The sequence below is a fragment of the Equus caballus genome, chromosome X, assembly GCF_041296265.1.
Source record: "Equus caballus isolate H_3958 breed thoroughbred chromosome X, TB-T2T, whole genome shotgun sequence".
NCBI lineage: Eukaryota > Metazoa > Chordata > Mammalia > Perissodactyla > Equidae > Equus > Equus caballus.
Genome location: NC_091715.1, coordinates 46,435,300 through 46,454,294, shown reverse-complemented (window position 1 = coordinate 46,454,294; position 18,995 = coordinate 46,435,300). Strand labels below are relative to the sequence as shown.

Below are 18,995 nucleotides of genomic sequence, written 5' to 3'. Positions count from 1 at the left end.
GGGTTTTTATCATAAATGAGTGTTGGATCTTGTCAAATGCTTTCTCTGCATCTATTGAGATGATCATGTGGTTTTTGTTTTTCATTTTGTTGATGTAGTGTATCACGTTGATTGACTTGCGGATGTTGAACCATCCCTGTGTCCCTGGTATAAATCCCACTTGATCATGGTGTATAATCTTTTTGATGTATTGCTGTATTCGGTTTGCCAGAGTTTTGTTGAAGATTTTTGCATCTATGTTCATCAGTGTTATCGGCCTGTAGTTCTCCTTCTTTGTGTTGTCCTTGTCAGGTTTGGGGATCAGAGTGATGTTGGCTTCATAGAATGTGTTAGGGAGTACTCCATCTTCCTCATTGTTCTGGAATAGTTTGAGAAGAATAGGTATTGTCTTCTTTGAATGTTTGGTGGAATTCTCCAGAGAAGCCGTCTGGTCCTGGACTCTTATGTTTGGGGAGGTTTTTGATTACTGTTTCTATTTCCTTACTTGGGATTGGCCTATTCAGATTCTCCATTTCTTCCTGATTCAGTTTGGGGAGGTTGTAGGAGTCTAGGAAGTTGTCCATTTCTTCCAGGTTGTTCAATTTGTTGGCATATAGTTTTTCATAGTATTCTCTTATGATCCCTTGTATTTCATTGGCATCTGTTGTGATTTCTCCTCTCTCATTCCTAATTTTATTTATTTGAGATTTCTCTCTTCTTTTCTTGGTGATTCTGGCTAAAGGTTTGTCGATTTTGTTAATTTTTTTGAAGAACAAGCTCTTTGTTTCATTGATCCTTTCTACTGTTTTTTTTTGTTTCAATATCGTTTATTTCTGCTCTTATTTTTATTATTTCCCTCCTTCTACTGACTCTGGGCTTTGTTTGTTCTTCTTTTTCTAGTTCTGTTAGGTGTCGTTTGAGGTTGCTTATGTGAGCTTTTTCTTGTTTAGTGAGGTGAGCCTGTATTGTGATGAATTTCCCTCTTAGGACTGCTTTTGCTGCATCCCAAATGATTTGCTATGCAGTGTTCTCATTTTCATTTGTCTCCAGATAATATTTGATTTCTTCTTTAATTTCTTCAATAATCCATTGTTTGTTCAGAAGCGTGTTGTTTAGTCTCCACATTTTTGCACCTTTCTCTGCTTTTTTCTTGTAGTTGATTTCTAGTTTCATAGCATTATGATCAGAAAAGATGCTTGATATTATTTCAACTCTCTTGTAATTATTGATGTTTGCTTTGTTTCCCAAAATATGGTCAATCCTTGAGAATGTTCCATGTGCACTTGAGAAGAATGTGTAACCTGCTGTTTTTGGATGAAGTGTTCTATATATATCTATTAAGTCCATCTGGTCTGATTTTTCATTTAATTCTATTATTTCCTTGTTGATTTTCTGTCTGGATGATCTGTCCATTGGTGTTAATGGTGTGTTGAGGTCCCCTACTATTATTGTATTGTTGTTGATGTCTTCTTTTAGTTCTGTTAAGAGTTGCTTTACAAATTTTGGTGCTCTTGAGTTGGGTGCGTATATATTTATAAGTGTTATGTCTTCTTGGTGGAGAGTCCCTTTTATCATTATGTATTGTCCATCTTTGTCTTTCTTTATCTGTTTTGCTTTGAAGTCTACCTTGTCTGATATTAGTATAGTGACACCTGCTTTCTTTTGTTCATTATTAGCTTAGAGTATTGTTCTCCATCCCTTCACTCTGAGTCTGTGTTTGTCTTTGGGGCTGAGGTGTGTTTCCTGGAGGCAGCATATCGTTGGGTCTTGTTCTTTGATCCATCCTGCCACTCTGTGTCTTTTCATTGGGGAGTTCAATCCATTTACATTTAGAGTGATTATTGAGATGTGGGGGCCTACCACTACCATTTTATGTCTTGTTTTCCAGTTTTCTTCAATTTCCTTTGTTTCTCGTCCCATGGTTTAATCTGTTCTGATGAAGAGCTGCTTCTCTCTGTTGTTGTCCTTCTACTTATCTCCTCTGCTCTTGGTTTTGTAGCCCCTTTCCTTTTTCTGATTTTTCAGGAATGAGGGTTTTCCTGAGGATTTCCTGAAGAGGAGCTTTTGTGGCAATGAACTCCCTTAATTTTAATTTTTTTTATCTGGGAAGGTTTTTATTTCTCCATCGTATTTGAAGGATATTTTCGCTGGGTAGAGAATTCTCGGCTGTAGGTTTTTGTCCTTCAGATTTTTGAATATATCATTCCACTCTCTTCTAGCCTGTAAAGTTTCTGCTGAGAAATCTGCTGATAGCCTGATGGGGGTTCCTTTGTAGGTTAGTTTCTTTTGCCTGGCTGTCCTTAGTATTTTCTCCTTGTCATTGACTTTTGCTAGCTTCACTACTATATGCCGTGGGGTTGGTCTTCTTGCATTGATAAATTTTGGAGATCTATTGGCTTCTGTCACCTGAAGATCCATCTCTCTCACCAGATTTGGGAAGTTCTCAGCCATTATTTCTTTGAATAGGCTTTCTGCCCCTTTCTCCTTCTCTTCTCCCTCTGGTATACCTATAATCCTTACGTTGCATCTCCTAATTGTGTCTGATAATTCTCGGAGAGTTTCTTCATTTCTTTTTAGTCTTACTTCTCTCTCCTCCTCTGCCTGCAGCATTTCTATATTCCCATCTTCCAAATTGCTAATTCTTTCCTCCATATTATCGGCCCTACTGTTCAGTGCATCTAGATTTTTCTTAATCTCCTCTATTGTGTTCTTCATTTCCAGTATTTCTGTTTGGTTCTTCTTTATCATATCAAACTCTTTTGTGACATAGCTCCTGAACTCGTTGAGTTGTCTATCTGAGTTCTCTCTTAACTCATTGAGTATTTTAATGATGGCTGTTTTGAAGTCATCGTCATTTAGGTTATATATTTCATTTTCTTTGGGATTGTTGTCTGTGTATTTGTTGTTTTCCTTCTGTTCTGGAGATTTAATGTATTTTTTCATATTGCTTGATGTAGATTTGTGCCTCCGCATAGAGATAGAGATTAGTTGCTCCTTCCACTTGTTTCTGCTGGTGTGGTGGGGGAGCAGCTGTTTATACTGCACCAACCAGGAACCCTATCCGCAGTTGCTAAGTGGGCCTGGGCCCCTCCTCGTAGTCACAGTGGTCCTTTGGATTCCCTCTTCTGCTGTGGGGGCCGTCACGGGGGGGCTTCAGGCTGCTGGTGCCTACTGTTGCAGCCCACCTAGACGTGCTCCCTCCTTGGGGTCTGCAATGGTGTTGTGGGCTTTTCCAGCGGTCAGGGGTAGGATCACTTATATTTGTCGCTCCGTCACTGTCGGCACCCACAAAATCTCACTTGTCCACTATGGGTCGCAGGAGAGCTATTGGCATCTTCTACAGTCTGTGGTTAGCTCCCCTAGCTATGCTACTTTTGTCCCGGGGTCTTCCAGCCTTGTGGCTGCTGGATGGGTGCTCTCTACTAGTGCTGTGCAGAGGCTTTCACTGAGGCTGCTGTGAGCCTGTAGGGTTTCCCCCAGGCTACGGAGCCAGGTCGCTGGAACGCCACCCAGCCCCAGTCCTGTTCCCCAGGAACTCGGGGAGCCCTTTGCCCTGACTGGGGAATAGCCAGAAATCCTGATTTCAGTGGTAGCTGGTCAGCTGCTGCCCTGCCTGATATTTTCCTCTCTGGGACCCTCCTGGTGTTGTGGATGCTGGGCGTGGCCCCTCCGCTAATGGCAGACAGAGAGTTTTGTCTGCTGCCCAGGCGGAACTCTGGAGCTTCCCCCCCAGGCCACGGAGCCGGCCTCTGGAGCTCCACCCAGCCCCAGTCCTCTCCGAGATCTCCAGCAATCCCTTGCTCCACAGGGTGGGCAATGGCAGCTGGGGGTCACCGCGTCCTCTGGGATTCTCTCTGGGAATTTCCCAGAGTGGTGGATGCTGGGCGTGGCCCCTCCGCTAATGGCAGACAGAGAGTTTTGTCTGTTGCCTGGGCGGAACTCTGGAGTTTCCCCTCTGGGGCGCGGAGCCGGCCTCTGGAGCTTCACCCAGCCCCAGTCCTCTCCGAGAGCTCCGGCAATCCCTTGCCCGGCCATGCAGCCAGTGGCAGCCAGGGGTCTGCCATGCCCTCTGTGATTCTCTCTGGGATCCTCCAGGTCCCGTGGACACCAGGTGGGATCTCCCCGCCAATGGCGGGGCGAGACTCTCCCCACAGGCTCAAGTGTGTAACTCTAGAGTTTCCCTCTGTGTTTAGGAGTAATTGTGGGGGTTTAGGTAGGGTTCTGGTCACCTGTTTCCACCGTCGCTCCTCTGGTGTGTGCTCGCTCCTGCCCTAGGTGTGTGTTGATCTTCTGGGGGCGTCCGTTGGAAGAAAGCCGCTTGCAGGTACTAGGCTGTTCGGTCGGGGTCAGAGAGTTTTCACCTATCTCCACCTCCTCCCGGAGGGAAGTCCATCCACCTTCCAATGTATAGTCGCGTGGGTCTCTCAGACGTCCTGAGATGCTATCTGGATATCCTTTGTTAAGTGATGAGTGTCCAAATAATTGTAGACTCGAAGGGGGAGAGACAAAGAGGACTGCTCATGGTGCCATCTTGGATCTTCCCTCCTATTCTTGTCTTATTTTAAGAAGTTGCCACAGTCACTCCAACCTTCAGCAACCACCACCCTGATCAGTCAGCAGCCACAGACATCAAGGCAAGACCCTCCACCAGCAAAAAGATTACAACTTGCTGAAGGCTCAGATTATAGTTAGCACTTTTTAGCAATAAAGTATTTTTAATTAAGCTATGTACATTTTTTAGACATAATGGTATTGCACACTTAATAGACTACAGTATAGTGTAAACAGAACTTTCATATGCACTGGGATACTGAAAAATGTTTGTGACACACTTTGTTGGGATATATGCTTTATTGCAGTGGTCTGGGATTTAACCCACAATATCTCCAAGATATGCCTGTATAGAAAATCCTAAAGACTCAATGAAAAACCATTGGAACTAATTAATAAATTCAGTAAAATTTCAGGATGTAAAATCAACATGCAGAAATCAGTTGTTTTTCTATACACTAACAACAAAATGTCTGAAAAAGAAATAATGAAAACAATCCCATTCACAATAGCATTGAAAGTAAAAAATACTTAGGAATAAATTTCACAAGGGAAGTGAAAGATCTGTACAGTGACCACTACAAGACTTTGATGAAAGAAATTAAAGAAGTCACAAACAAATGGAAAGGTATTCTATGTTCATGGATCAGATGAATTAATATTGTTAAAATGTCCACGCCATCTGAAGCCATCTTTAGAATCAATGCAATCCCTATCAAAATTCCAATGTCATTTTTCACACATATAGAAAAAACAATCATAAATGTGTATGGAACTACAAAGGACCCCCAAATAGCCAAAGCCATCCTGAGAAGAGCAGAACTGGAGCATCAGTTCTGATGTTAAAATATGCTACACAGCTGTACTAATCAAAACCTTATGTTATGGGAATAAAAATAGACATATGGACCACTTGAACAGAATAGAAAGCCCAGAAATAAACCCATGCATATACGGTTAGCCAATATTTGACAAAGGAGACAAGAATAGGGAAAGAATAGTCTCCTCAATAAACGGTGTTAGGAAAACTGGATAAACACATGTAGAAAAATGAAATTAGACCCCTATCTCACATCACTCACAAAAATTAATTCAACATGGATTAAAAATTTAAGCATAAGACCTGAAACTCTAAAACTCCTAGAAGAAAACTGATGGGAAAATCTCCTTGACATTGGTCTTGGCAGTGATTTTTTGGATATGATGTCAAAAGTACAAACAACAAAAGCAAAAATCAACAAGTGGGATTACAGCAAACCAAAAAGCTTCTGTACAGCCAAAGAAACAGTGAATAAAATGAAAAGACAACCTATGGAATGGGAGAAAATATTTGCAAACCATATACCTGATAAGGGGTTAATATGCAAAATATATAATGAACTCATATAATTCACTAGCAATAAAACGAATAACCCGAAAAAATGTACAGAGGACCTGAATAGACATTACTCAAAAGAAGACATGCAAATGGCCAACAGTACATGAAGAAATGCTGAATATCATTAATCAGGGATATGTAAATCAAAACCACAATGAGATATCACCTCACACCTTCTAATATGGTTGTCATCAACAAGACAAGAGATACAAAGTGTTGGCGAGGATGTGGAGAACAGGGAGCACTTGGGCACTCTTGGTGGGAATATAAATTGGTACAGCAACTATTAAAAACAGTATGGACGTTCCTCAAAAAATTGAAAATACAAATACTATATGATCCAACAATCCCACTTCTGGATACATACCCAAAAGAATTGAAATCTGGATATTAAAAAGATATCTGCACTTGCACGTTTATTGCTTCATTATTCACAATAGCTAGGATATAGGAACAAGCTAAGTGTCTGTTGATAGATGAATGGATAAAGAAGATGTAGTATATATTTACAATGGAATATTATTCAGCCATGTGAAAGAAGGCAATCTTGCCATTTGGGACAACATGGATGGAACTTGAGGGCATTATGCTAAGTGAGATATGTCAGACCAAGAAAGACAAATACTGTATGATCTCACTTATATGTGGAATCCCCCAAAAACAAGCTTGCAGAAACACAGAGTAGAATGGTGGTTACCAAGGGCTAGTGGGTTGGGGACATGGGGAGATATTGATTAAAGGGTACAAACTTGCAGTTAGTAGTTGAATAAGTCTAGAGATCTAATGCATTGCATTGTGATTATAGTTAATATTGTATTATATATTCCAAAGTTTCTAAGAAACTAGATCTTTAATGCTCTCACCACAAAAAAGTTGTAATTATGAACATGATGGAAGTGTTAGCTAACACTACATTGGTAATCATATCACAATATATAAAAGTGTCAAATCAATACACAGTTCACCTTAAACTTACACAATGTTATATGTCAATTATGTCTCAATAACGTGGGAAGAGGAAAAGAAAATATGATTTAGAGAAAATGCTGAGGGAAAATATCCAGGCTACAAATAGGATTAAAGCAACAGATACAGATATTCAGCATGATAAGCCAAGTCATCAGGTTGGTTCTCCTTTCACTTCTCACCTTGTGAGAAGGGTGAAAAGCCTATTTTCCCACTCCCAGCTGTTCTGGCTTCTTATTATCCCTTGGTCAAGTCTCAATGATTCTTTGCTTTGGTTTCACCAGGACATGCACCTTTCCCCTTGCTGACTTACTCTAAGCCCTCTCAAAATGTACCTAGTCCCATTCTCCCCTATTCCCACTCATTTTCTGCCCAGTGACTGTACCTAACCTGATAAATAAATCACGGTATTACACCTGTGGGTGATCAAATACTAATTCATTTATTAACTCTCCCAAGTAACTCCTGTGTAGTGTTTTATAAAACATTTCAGAAGAGAGGTGCCTTCGCATTCACTGTTCCCCTGATCATATTCTCTGACAGCCCTATAAGTTGTTTCCCTCCTGCATTCTCACATGCTTATCTTAAACCCTCAAACCCAGTCCTTCATTTCTCCCAATACAAAGGCAGTTATCTGGCTGTTGGGGATTCCTCCAAAACAATGTGACTTGAAGATCATTCCATATAGGTTAATATAGATCTATCTCATTCCTGTTAACTGCTTCATTGCATTCCAGAGTATAACTATACCATAGTTTATTAAGTCTATTTCCATTGATAGACATTTAGGTTGTTTATAATTTTTTTCATGATTATAATCAATGCTGAAATGAACATTTTTATTATATATATATCTACATATATGAGAGTTCTTCTGCAGTAGACACCAAAGAGTGGAATTTCTGGGACATAGGGTATATGGTATTTTTTGTCATAATAGATACAGAAAAATTTCCCTCTAATATGACTACCATTGTTTTATCTCCAACCTGTAGTGTATAATAATTGCTCATTTCTGTATATTTTGCCAATAATTGGTCTTATAAAACTTGCAAATATTTGCCAGTCAAATGAGTGGAAAATGGTTCTCATTTTCATTTCATATCCATGATTAGTACTGAGTTTGAATATCTTTTTATATGTTTATTGACAATATATAATCAATCTGGAAATTATATCCAGATTATTATTGTTAATTTTTATTACTATTTTGACTTGATTGTTAATTATTAGTGTTAATTTTTATTCCTGTTGTATATTGTGTTTTTTGTCTTATTATTTGTATGACTCTTTATATATGCTGGACACAAATCCTGGTTTATATGTGTGGCTTTTTAACTTTTTATGGCATCTTTATTGTTCACATGTTTTTTATTTTCAGAAATATTAACCATACATCTATTATGACATTTAAGACACTGCTGTGTTTTTATTGCATTCTGGTATCCCTCATTAGAAAGTGAATTTCTTGACAGCAGCTGTGTTTCATTCATCTCCATAGCAACCAGAAAAGATCCTGGATTATTCATAGCTTTTTCAGTCAATATTTGTAGCATCAAGTTGATGATGCTTTTAACCCAAAGAGATGACAATGAGTCTTAAATAAATGAGTAAAGAAATATTACTGGAGAACCTATTAACTCCGAGATTTCTTGTTTTATATCATTTGTAGTAAAAATCCCTTTCTGGTAGCCCCAGGAATAGTCACTCTTCAATCCGTCCTTCTAGCTCTTGGTCTCAATCTTTCTCAGATAATTTTCCCCTTTCTCCTTTTTTTCCCAGTGTCTCTCTGAAGGACAAAGCTTCCCAAAGCAGAGTCTTCAGACAAGGCAGCTTCCCACATCCCCACCCAGGGCTGGTATTTGTACTGAGGTAGCTTTGGAGTTTAAAGCTGTCCCAAAATCGTCCCTTACCATACTCTTTCTTAGGGAAAAACAAACAAGCAAAATGGTGAGAACAGGGATGGGCAGGGAAACCTAGCCAAGTTTCATCACAACTTTACTCAGTTAAGGGAAAGAGAAAGATCTACTCATGCCATGCCATGCTGAGGAAACATAAAATGGAGACAAAGTCAAGATAATAGCCATGGTTTCTGAAGTTTAAAATATTTTTATTAATAAAAAAGTATAATAATCAAACATAAGATTGCTTAATACCCAAGCATAAATCCTGCCTGGATGCCACAGAGGGAGAGTCCCATTGGGCTAGTACAGAGTAACCTCTAAGTGGCCATGATAACAGAGGCAATTCTTGAATATCTACAGGTGCATAACAGACTTGTATATGAGAGATTGCTCATGATCCTAGCCTCAAAACCATGTCTCTGGAGCAAGAACTAATATAAAACAGAGAAAAACGGGATGCTGCTCTAAAGCAGTGAAATAACAAGGCAAAACAGAAGAGTTACAGAGACTAAAGCTTAATATACTGTTCTATAATTTCTTTTAAACAAACCAACAATGACAAAAAAAGTTCAATAAATCCCTTTACTGGAGGCTCCTTTCCTCTACACATACACACAAAAGAGTCAGTTTCTGGCACTGCTCTCCCATTGTGACCTCCTGTCAAGAAACAGGGATGGACACCACTAGGGATTCTTTTCTTTTCATTCAGAAATGCAATGAAAACAGCACTGTATACAACATAGTTATAAAGTAATGTTCAACATACTTGTACTAACCCTGCGAAATGTCTACTGGAAGGGAAGAAGAGTTTCTTAACACTTAACAAAATAGTATCTCTCACTCTACCCCTGACACACTACCAGAAAAGGAAATAGAAGGTGAAACCTGTGTTTGAGAATAAAGAAATATCCTGTCACTTGTATAAATTCTATTTTCTTCCATCCCACTCCCACCCCAACCACCCCATCTGACTTCCCTCCTATCTAAACTATTCAGAGTACACTAAGTGGGAAAAGAGAAAATGTAACCAGTGAAGTTGAACTGGCCAAAGTCTGAAGGGCTCTGAGAAATTCCCTTTGTGCTTCTCATAGGGTAACATGTAATGTGGTCCAGGCAGAGTGAGGAAAGGGGAAGAATGCAGCTTCTGAAGCAATGGATTTTGCCTACCTATTCCTATAGGCTCCTAATATGCTCTGAGTCTGAAAAGAGATGAGAAACCTATAGGTAGTAATGAAAAGAATGTAGGGAAAGTGAGAGGAAAAGAAGAAAGAATATTGCTTCCAGTGACCACTCTTCAATTATCCTTGTTACTGACTCAAATTTAGCTCTTTATCACCCAGGAAGCCTAATCCTCTCATTTTTCTAGGGTAAATGTAGGGTACTATAATTATCATTATAATAATGATGATAATACTTTGTTCATTTAAGGATCTCCCATTATTTTTGCCAACATCCATTAATGAGAATCCTCACAACATTCCTGTGAGGTAGATACTTGGATTCCCATTTTACAGATGGGTTAACTGAGCACACAGTGGTGGTGTGACTTGCCTAAGGTCAACCAAGTGAAAGATTGGAAACTATGGAAGAGAGGTAACTTAGGGTAGAACCCCTACTGTCAGAGAGTCATATTTACCAGTGAGAAAATATAGTGCTATGTGTTTCTTTAAATTGGGTACATCCACTTTCTTCTGTGTCCATCTGTCTATATAGGTATTAGAAAACTGTGGATAATAATTTACCTTGGCTTATTCTAAGTTGGGTCAATTTCCAATGGTTTGGTTCTTAAAAAAACTATTTTGGGACAATATAGACTCAAACATCCTGGAAGTCAGATCACAGAAATCCCTAATTCCCGATATTTGCAGATCGCTTTGTTTCAAAGAGTTGTTAGAGTCCTGAAAATGTTACTATCGTGTACATAAGCACAGAGCTCATTTCCCACAGGCGTACAGGTTAACAATTCAGATGTATAATTGAATTGAACAATTAAGTAAATACATGGCAGAGTATGGGAGCCAAATTTCTCACTGTTGGAGTGGGAGGTTACAGATAAGCAAAGAAAAAAGGCTAGAATTATTCATGTGGTAATGGATTGGAGTTGGAGACATCAGTATGAACTCATGCTTAGTTTAATAAAGATATGGATGATTACATATAGAAATAATGTAGATACATGTATCTACATGAGTTAATGTACACACATGTATTTCTTTGCTCTGTCAGCTGAGATGGCCTAGAAGCAATAATACCCCAGTTGTGACAAGCATATCTAAGGCCTAGATCTTAGTTTCTAACATAATTTTCCATTAAAAGAAACCAAGAGTCCTTAAAGAAATGGTTGATTATAGAAGTGGGCCAAAAAAAATATACAAGATGAGCCTGGAGCAGCTTGTAATGCCAGAAAATAAGGATGTGCTAAAAAAAATGATAGGGGTATGTCAAAAGGACTTGCAAGTCAATCCAAAAGAGTACTCAATGGCCAAAGCTGGAACAATTTGAGCAACAGAATAAAGTTGTATTGGATTATAACCCAAAGTATGAAATAAATATCCATGAGTCCCTACTGATACAAGTAAAGAATTGCATAAATAAATACAGGGAGAAGAGAGAAATTTCCCATAAAGAAGAATTCCAAATAATTTATATAGATCTCTCAAGAATGTAGTGCATAACTCACTGCTCAGGTGTGGGCTACACATAGTGACTTTCTTCCAAAGAGTACAGTATGAATGAGGGGGAGGGAAGAGTTCAGAGGAGAAATCTGACAAACACTATCTCAGCCAGTTGATCAATGTTAACATCAAGAGTATAAGTTATGATAATATGATGTGATAAAAATGTCAGTTCACCTCTATGGTTTTCCTCCCTAAAACTCATAACCTCATGAGAAAAACATCAGACAAATCTCAATTGAGGGACATACTCCTTGGAACTGTCAAGGTCATAGGAAACAAGGAAAGTCTGAGAAACTGTCATAAGCAAGAGAAGCCTAAGGAGACATGACCACTAAATGTGATGTGGGATCCTGAATGAGATGCTGGAATAGAAGAAGGATATTAGGTAAAAACTAAGGAAATCTCACTAAAGTTTAGGCTTTAGTTAATAATAATGTACCAATACTACTTCATTAGTTGTAACAAATGTACGATACTAATGAAAGATGCTAATAATAAGAAAAACTGGATAGCGGGTATAGGAAAATTCTCTGTACTACCTTTACAACTTTTCTATAAATCTTAAACTGTTCTAAATTAAAAATTTACTTAAAAAGAAGTTACTCTCACAAAGCTTTCTGTTTTTCCCATAATTCACTCCACCTAATCCAGCCAACCAGTTCACATTCTTCATTATTTTTCCTGAATTTTTCAATCATAATTATCAATAGTTATGTTTAACTGCCAATCATGTACAGATAGAGGAATTCTATTGCAACAAATCCCAGGATATTATCCAACCCTTTGAAACAAGGCCATTTTCCATGCCCTAGGCAACTGTCTGCATAATGGTGCTTTGCTGGTATGAGCATAGAAAATGCAATTAATCCCAAATTCTACCTAAGAGAGACAGTTCCTTTCCATCTCACTGTCTATTTAGCAAAGTTCTATGAGCTTTGGCACAACACTCTATTACACTATATTTGAATCTTTGTACTCTATGAAATCCTCTTAATAAATTTTGGAATATTTCTTAAGGAATACATAAATAATTAGAAGGATTTCATATTATTTGGAGGGGAGAGGGTAATGAGAATAGGGTTAGACTTGTTTCCTAACTATAGACAATTAATAAAACATTAGCAAAGTCCCTCATTACTTGCAGGAAAAAATTCTAATAAAGGCTTAGGGATGTCAGGGATACCAATATTTGGAATTCTAATTTGATCATCCTAGTTAGTATAACAGTATCTTTGATAGCCTTTATTTATAAAGAGATCATATGCTCCAATGCAAAAGATCCTGAGGTCTGAGGGGCACAGGTCAGTTATGAACTCTGGAAAAGAAGTCTCAGCATCCAAACTCTGAGGAAAATGGGTAAGCCTTTGGATTCTACTGTAAAATACCATTATCAATTACTCAATTATAAGTTTAAACCTCTGCATGATGGTAACACACCTTTAACAATCTGTGTTACAGCTACATAGAAGTCTCCTTTAACAGACTGGCCATAGATACTTCCTAGTGCTGTGGCAATTAGTCTACAGTGTGGAACTTGTACATCAAAATCAGGGAAAAGCCTATATTGAAATAAGAAGGATAATAGTAAAAATCTGCATGTCACTTTGAAAAATACAGCAGTTTTAGAATTTTTGAGGGATATGGTTTGGAAAGACATTGTAAGTTGAACTAAGGTAAATCAAATGTGAGATATTATAGAAAGTGTTAGAATAGAAAAATTGTGTGCCTAATGTTATATGTCAATGACTACAAGCACATTTGACTTACTACTTAATCAATTGTAAATGATCCTGTGAGTGGTCTAAAGTTTTCTGAAGCATAACACATAAAATTGGACAAATACTGCAAACAATCATGTAAAATTTTCTTTAATTTGGTTTAATAATGAGATCCCTGGGAGAATGTGTGTGCAGGTTTATAAGGCCTCAAGGTAACATCTGGAGAAAGAATTTGACCCTTTGACCCATATTTGTCTCATCTGTAAAATACAAATGATATGGGGGACTAGATGGTTAATAGGATCCCCTCTTGGTGCTAGAATTCTATGATTTAGTTAGAATGGACGGCCTTGGGAGGTAGTAACCTAAAGTATTCAATCAGGGACTGGTTGAATTTCTGCCAAGGAAAAGGAGTCCAATATGAAGACAAATTTTAGGAGAGAGGTCGAGTCCAAAACTAAGTGACGCAAGGCCCCCTTGTCTCCGGGAGAGGAAATATGCCATGTGGAGGTAGATCTGAGGTCCAGGGCCTGGAACAGAGGGTTTTATGTCACAGAGTCTATCAGGAAACAGTCTGATTGGGAAATCAAATGTGTGTATCATGCAACCTGCTGTAATGGCTAAAAGAAATGGCTTAGGCATTCATAGCAATCGCAGAACATCAAATTGCTTTTTGTATGTCAATTTTCACTACAAGTCTCTTATATTCCATTTGAAACGCAGGAATGCACACTAGTAATGCCATGGAATTAACAAAACTTTTCTTCCAAACCCTCACCTCTGTATAACATGGCCCCAGTGCGTGATTTCTCATCACGCAATATGCTTAAAATAGTTGCTTTATGTAAACAATGGAATAAACAGTACAGTGCAGCCCCTCAAGATACTATCTCAACAGGCTACAATTTGAATGAAGTTTGTGATTACAGCACTTTAGATATCCTCTCCAAATGAAAGCCCCCTCTATTTGTTTTCAGAAACATCTTGGGTCTGATTGTTCCTTTCACTGCCTAACATACTCTCCTGAAACACTTTTCTCCCTACTGGCATGTTGATGAGTGTTTTGAATATTTGACCAAATTTAACCTAATAAAGAATATAATTGTGCAGCAAAATCTTTAATCCTGAAAGAGGAGGAAGCATAGGAGAAGGAGAAGGACAAGAAGATCCCTTCCTTCCTTCCGATGGAGTTAAGAAACAGAAGGACGAGCACTATCTGAAAACCAAATTGTAAGAACAAATAGGATTGGATTTATAAAACCTTTAAGTTTGGTATGGAACTCAGCTTATTCACTGAGAATGTGCTCTATGCTCAGGAACCAAATCCCTGTAAATCTTACTAACCAACTACATTGTTATGCCCTCTTCTGTCTAGGAACTTGACAAAAGTCATTTTAGGATACCACTAAATTCTGACTGAAAAAAACATAGATAAGAATTCTAGAAACAAGAGAAAAAATAGGGGAAAAAGCAGCGTATGTTTGTTCACAGCCTTGAGTTTGATTCCTGTTTTGTTATTGTTGGGAAAATGTCCTATCTCAGAGTGGAGGGGTAAGGGTGGGGGTGGGGCAACCATGGGTGCTTCACTGGAATTCCACCCATGCCGAGGTTGAAAAAATTGGGTACTGGACAGTGGAGAGGTGAAGATGGAATATGAGGAACCACCATAGGAGACCAGCGATCTTCTTCTCTAGTCTCATCAACCTGGCTCAGTGAGCTGCTCCAACCCCATCCTAGAGGCAAGTTGAAGTCAAACAGGAAAAGATGGGCATGATCTCAGCACACAAACAGGAAAAATACCAGGGCAGCTCTTCTAGTGCGGTCTGTGCTGCTCACATGGTGTCATGGCGCCGGCGGTGCAGGGAGAGGTGGTCAGAGCGAGAAAAGCTACGGTTGCAGTCTGTGCACCTGAAGGGCTTGATGCCTGTGTGCTTGCGGAAATGGCGGGTGAGCTCATCTGAGCGAGCAAATTTCCAGGAGCAGCCATCCCAGGTACATTTATAAGGCTTCTCTCCTAAAAAAAAAAAAAAAAGGGAATATGACAAAACAGAGTCAGAGAAGAAATGTGTGGACACTGGAAAGATACCAGAATACATAACCTTTTATCAAGTCTTTAGTCAAAAGGTGAGGTAATCACTTCGAATACATACTCTTGTTCACCTTGACAGAAGTCCTAAAGAGAAGCCAAGATGGTAAAGTGGAAAGCACATAGGCTGTGGCTCAAACAGACCTTTGCTTGAATCCTGGCTCTACTACATACTATCTATGTGACCTTAGATAAATCAGTTTTCCTTGGTGGAGTCTCTGTTTTATCATCTCTAAAGGGGGGGATAAAAATACCTCATAGGGTTACTTAAAACATTTTCTTGGGCGCAGCCTCATGGCCTAGTGGTTAAGTTTAGCACACTCCAGCTCTGCTACAGAGTTCAGTTTCCCATGTGGACCTACATGGCCAGTGAGTGGACATGCTGTGGCTGTGATTCACATACAAAATAGAGGAATATTGGCACAGATGTTAGCTCAGGGAAATCTTCCTCAGCACACACACAAAAATTCCTTTTAAAACACAGCTAGTAAATGATAAAACTAGGATCCAAACCTAGATCTTTGGCACTTTCCCCTGTACCACACCGTAGTAACCACATGCTCTTCTCTAATACCTCCCAACAAATAGTCTAAACTAGAGCCATACATACAGGAAGAATGTGTGATTCACTAAAGTGGGCCCTCAGCTAAGGTTACAGGCCTTCTTCTGTGTAAAGTCAGAAACTCAAGGGCATGGAACTGGTGATAAGTGTCAAGTGAAATGTTTTGAAATAACTCCACGCTCAATATCTCCTGGTTGCATGTGGGTTATATATGGAATATGTATGCTTCAGATAGAAAGCAAAATGAAAAAAGGAGTATAAAAAACATTAACACAGTATGACCCTATTATGGTATATAGACCATACACCACACATTTATATACTCAGAATAAAAGCAATGTCAACATACTTAAATACATACTATGAGAAATTATTAAGTGAATATCTGGAAAGTGAGGATGAAAATGGTGGGAAGAGGACTTTTCCTTTTTTACTTTTCACCTTTCTGTATTGTTTGAATGTTTTAAAAATTATGATGTTATATCTTATGATAAAAATTTTAAAATAAAAAGGAAAGAAACTATATGAGAAAAAATGAATATTAACTCTGGTTCAGTCTAGGTCATAGGATTAATGTTTGTTTTCTTTTTAATGTGTTTCTCTATTTCCCATCTTCTACAATGAGCATGTAGTATTTTATAATCATAAATAAGCAATAATGCAGACACAAAATGCCTTGGTATTATAATGGTCTCTCTTCCTCTGGCTCTTTCTCCACTTTCTCCTTATAAATTCTCCACAGGACTTAATTTTATGCTGCTCTAAATTCTGGTGGCAATCCGGTTTGCACATACTGTTTTTCAACTTACTGCTCATCACCTACCAGTCCTCCAAAGTGTTTACTAATTAATCACACAGCTTTAAAATAATGGGCAACAGACTGGAATTTATCAGCTCAAGTTTTGGACCATACCCAGGCAAGCATTTTTAGGACTAGATGTCAATTGCTGACCATTTAAATATTCAGAAATTGCTGCATTAGCTGCTAAGAAGAAAGATAGAGTTGGACGTGTTGACACCAAAAGGTGGGCAATGAATTGTTATAAAATGAAAAGAAAAATTACTGAATGGTTGCACACACACACACAGAGGGATCCCATTTATGTTTTCTAAACTCCTGTGCCTCTGTGTCTCTTTGTTTCTGACTCTCTCTCTCTCTCTCTCTCTCAGACATACTCACCAGACAAAGAGAAAAGATCTGGAAGAGTACACAGAAAATTAACAGTGGGAGGGAGACTGGGACTACAGAATGTGTTGAGAGTGTGTAAATGAGATTTTCACTTTTTGGTCTCTGTAATTCTATCCCATCTCCACATCTCCCAACTGTCGCATTGCTATAAATTTTCTTGCAATCTCTCAGGAATTTCTCCTGAGAATTCCTATCTTCTCTACATCCAAATGAAGAAAGTTTGACTTGTAAAACGGTGACACATTGTGGTTGTGGGAGCTCATTACTAGAATACACAGATTACTGGTCAGCAAGGAGACCAATTTTCTTATTTCAAAAGCAGTGACCTTTCATTATAATTGAAATTATAATTGAGTATAGTTGAAAACGCTCTTGTTTGTGCCAATGCACTTCACACAACATAACTCATGCCCTACATGAACATATCATCTAAACTGAAGAACAAAACATACATAGGGAAAATAATTCATAACATCATGTGTACATAGTAACTATATGACAAAGAGAGTTAAATGTAAAATAAATTCCAAGGCTAGATGGAACTGTGGGTTCATGTGAAGGCATTGAGCTGGAGGCATGGGTAGATTTAATCTAATTAATTAATTAATTAATATATTTATGAAGGTAACATTGGTTTATAACATTGTATGAATTTCAGGTGTACATCATTATATTTTGATTTCTGTATAGACTATATTGTGTTCACCACCTAAAGTCTAGTTTCCAGCCATCGCCATACAAAAGTCCTTTACCTCTTCTACTCTCCCCTGACTCTCCTTCCCCTCTAGTAACCACCAATGTGTTCTCTGCATCTATGTTTATTGTTTTTTTTAATCTTCCTCATATGAGTGAAATCATATGATATTTTTCTTTCTCTATTGGAGTTATTTTGCTTAGCGTAATAACATTAAGGTCCATCCATGTTGTCACAAATGACATTTCATCTTTTAAAAAGCTGAGTAGTATTCCATTGTGTGCATGTGTGTGTGTGTGTGTATGTGTGTATATATACATATATATACCACATCTTTTTTATCCATTCATCTGTCAGTGGGCACTTAGGTTGCTACCAAGTCTTGGCTATTGCAAATAATGCTGCAATGAAAATTGGGGTACGTACATCTTTTTGACTTAAAGTGTCTTTGTACACTTTGGATAAATAACCAGAAGTGAAATAGCTGGATCATATGGTAGTTTTATTCTCAGTTTTTTGAGGAATCACCATACTGTTTTCCCTAGTGTCTGTACCAGTTTGCATTCCCACCAGCAGTGTATGAGGGTTCCCTTTTCTCCACAACCTCTCCAACACTTGTTATTTCTTGTCTTTTTAATAATAGCCATTCCCATGGATGTGAGGTGATATCTTGTGGTTTTGATTTGCATTTCCCTAATAATTAGTAATGTTGAACATCTTTTCATAGTCTGTTGGACATCTGTATGTCTTCTTTGAAAAAATGTCTGTTCAGATCTTCTGCTCAGTTTTTAATTGTGTTCGTCTTTTTCTTGCTTTGTATAAGTTCTTTGTATATTTTGGATATTAACCACTTATCAGATATGATATGCAAATATGTTTTCCAAGTCAGCAGGTTGTCTTCTTTTGTAGATGTTTCCCTTTGCTGTGAAGAAGCTTTTAAGTTTGATGTAGTCTCATTTGTTTATTTTTTCTTTTGTTTCCCTTGTCTGAGGAGACATATTCAAAAAGATATTGCTAAGATCAATTTAAAAGAGCATATTACCTATGTTTTCTTCTAGGAATTTACAGCTTCAGGTCTCATCTTCAAGTTTTTAATCCATTTTGAGTTAATTTTGTGTGTGTTGTAAGACAGTGGTCTACCTTCATTTTTTTGTATGTGTCTGTCCATTTTCCCCAACATCATTTATTGAAGAGACTTTTCTTTCTCCATTGTATGTTCTTGGATCCTTTGTCAAAAATTAGCAGTCCATAGGGGCCAGCCCTGTGGCTGAGTGGTTAAGCTTCCACACT

At 38.2% G+C, this 18,995-nt stretch overlaps 1 protein-coding gene and 1 non-coding gene across 8 annotated transcripts in view; one reads left to right on the top strand and one right to left on the bottom strand.

Moving 5' to 3' along the window:
* Window positions 1-18,995, bottom strand: part of KLF8 (KLF transcription factor 8) — a 325,570-nt gene that overhangs the window by 92,676 nt on the left and 213,899 nt on the right. For 5 of the 7 annotated variants that reach the window (XM_014728902.3, XM_070257093.1, XM_070257094.1 and 2 more), the window contains one exon: window positions 8,964-15,188. In XM_014728902.3, the coding sequence (XP_014584388.1) occupies window positions 15,007-15,188 (182 nt within the window). In that variant the 3' untranslated portion in view covers window positions 8,964-15,006. Of the gene's footprint in view, window positions 1-8,963; window positions 15,189-18,995 lie in introns of those variants that run through there. The other 2 variants (XM_070257091.1, XM_070257092.1) reach the window with 1 other exon arrangement.
* MIR9058B (microRNA mir-9058b) lies at window positions 3,361-3,493 on the top strand. Its single transcript, NR_128214.1, has one exon. It is a non-coding gene; the product is annotated as a microRNA mir-9058b (primary transcript).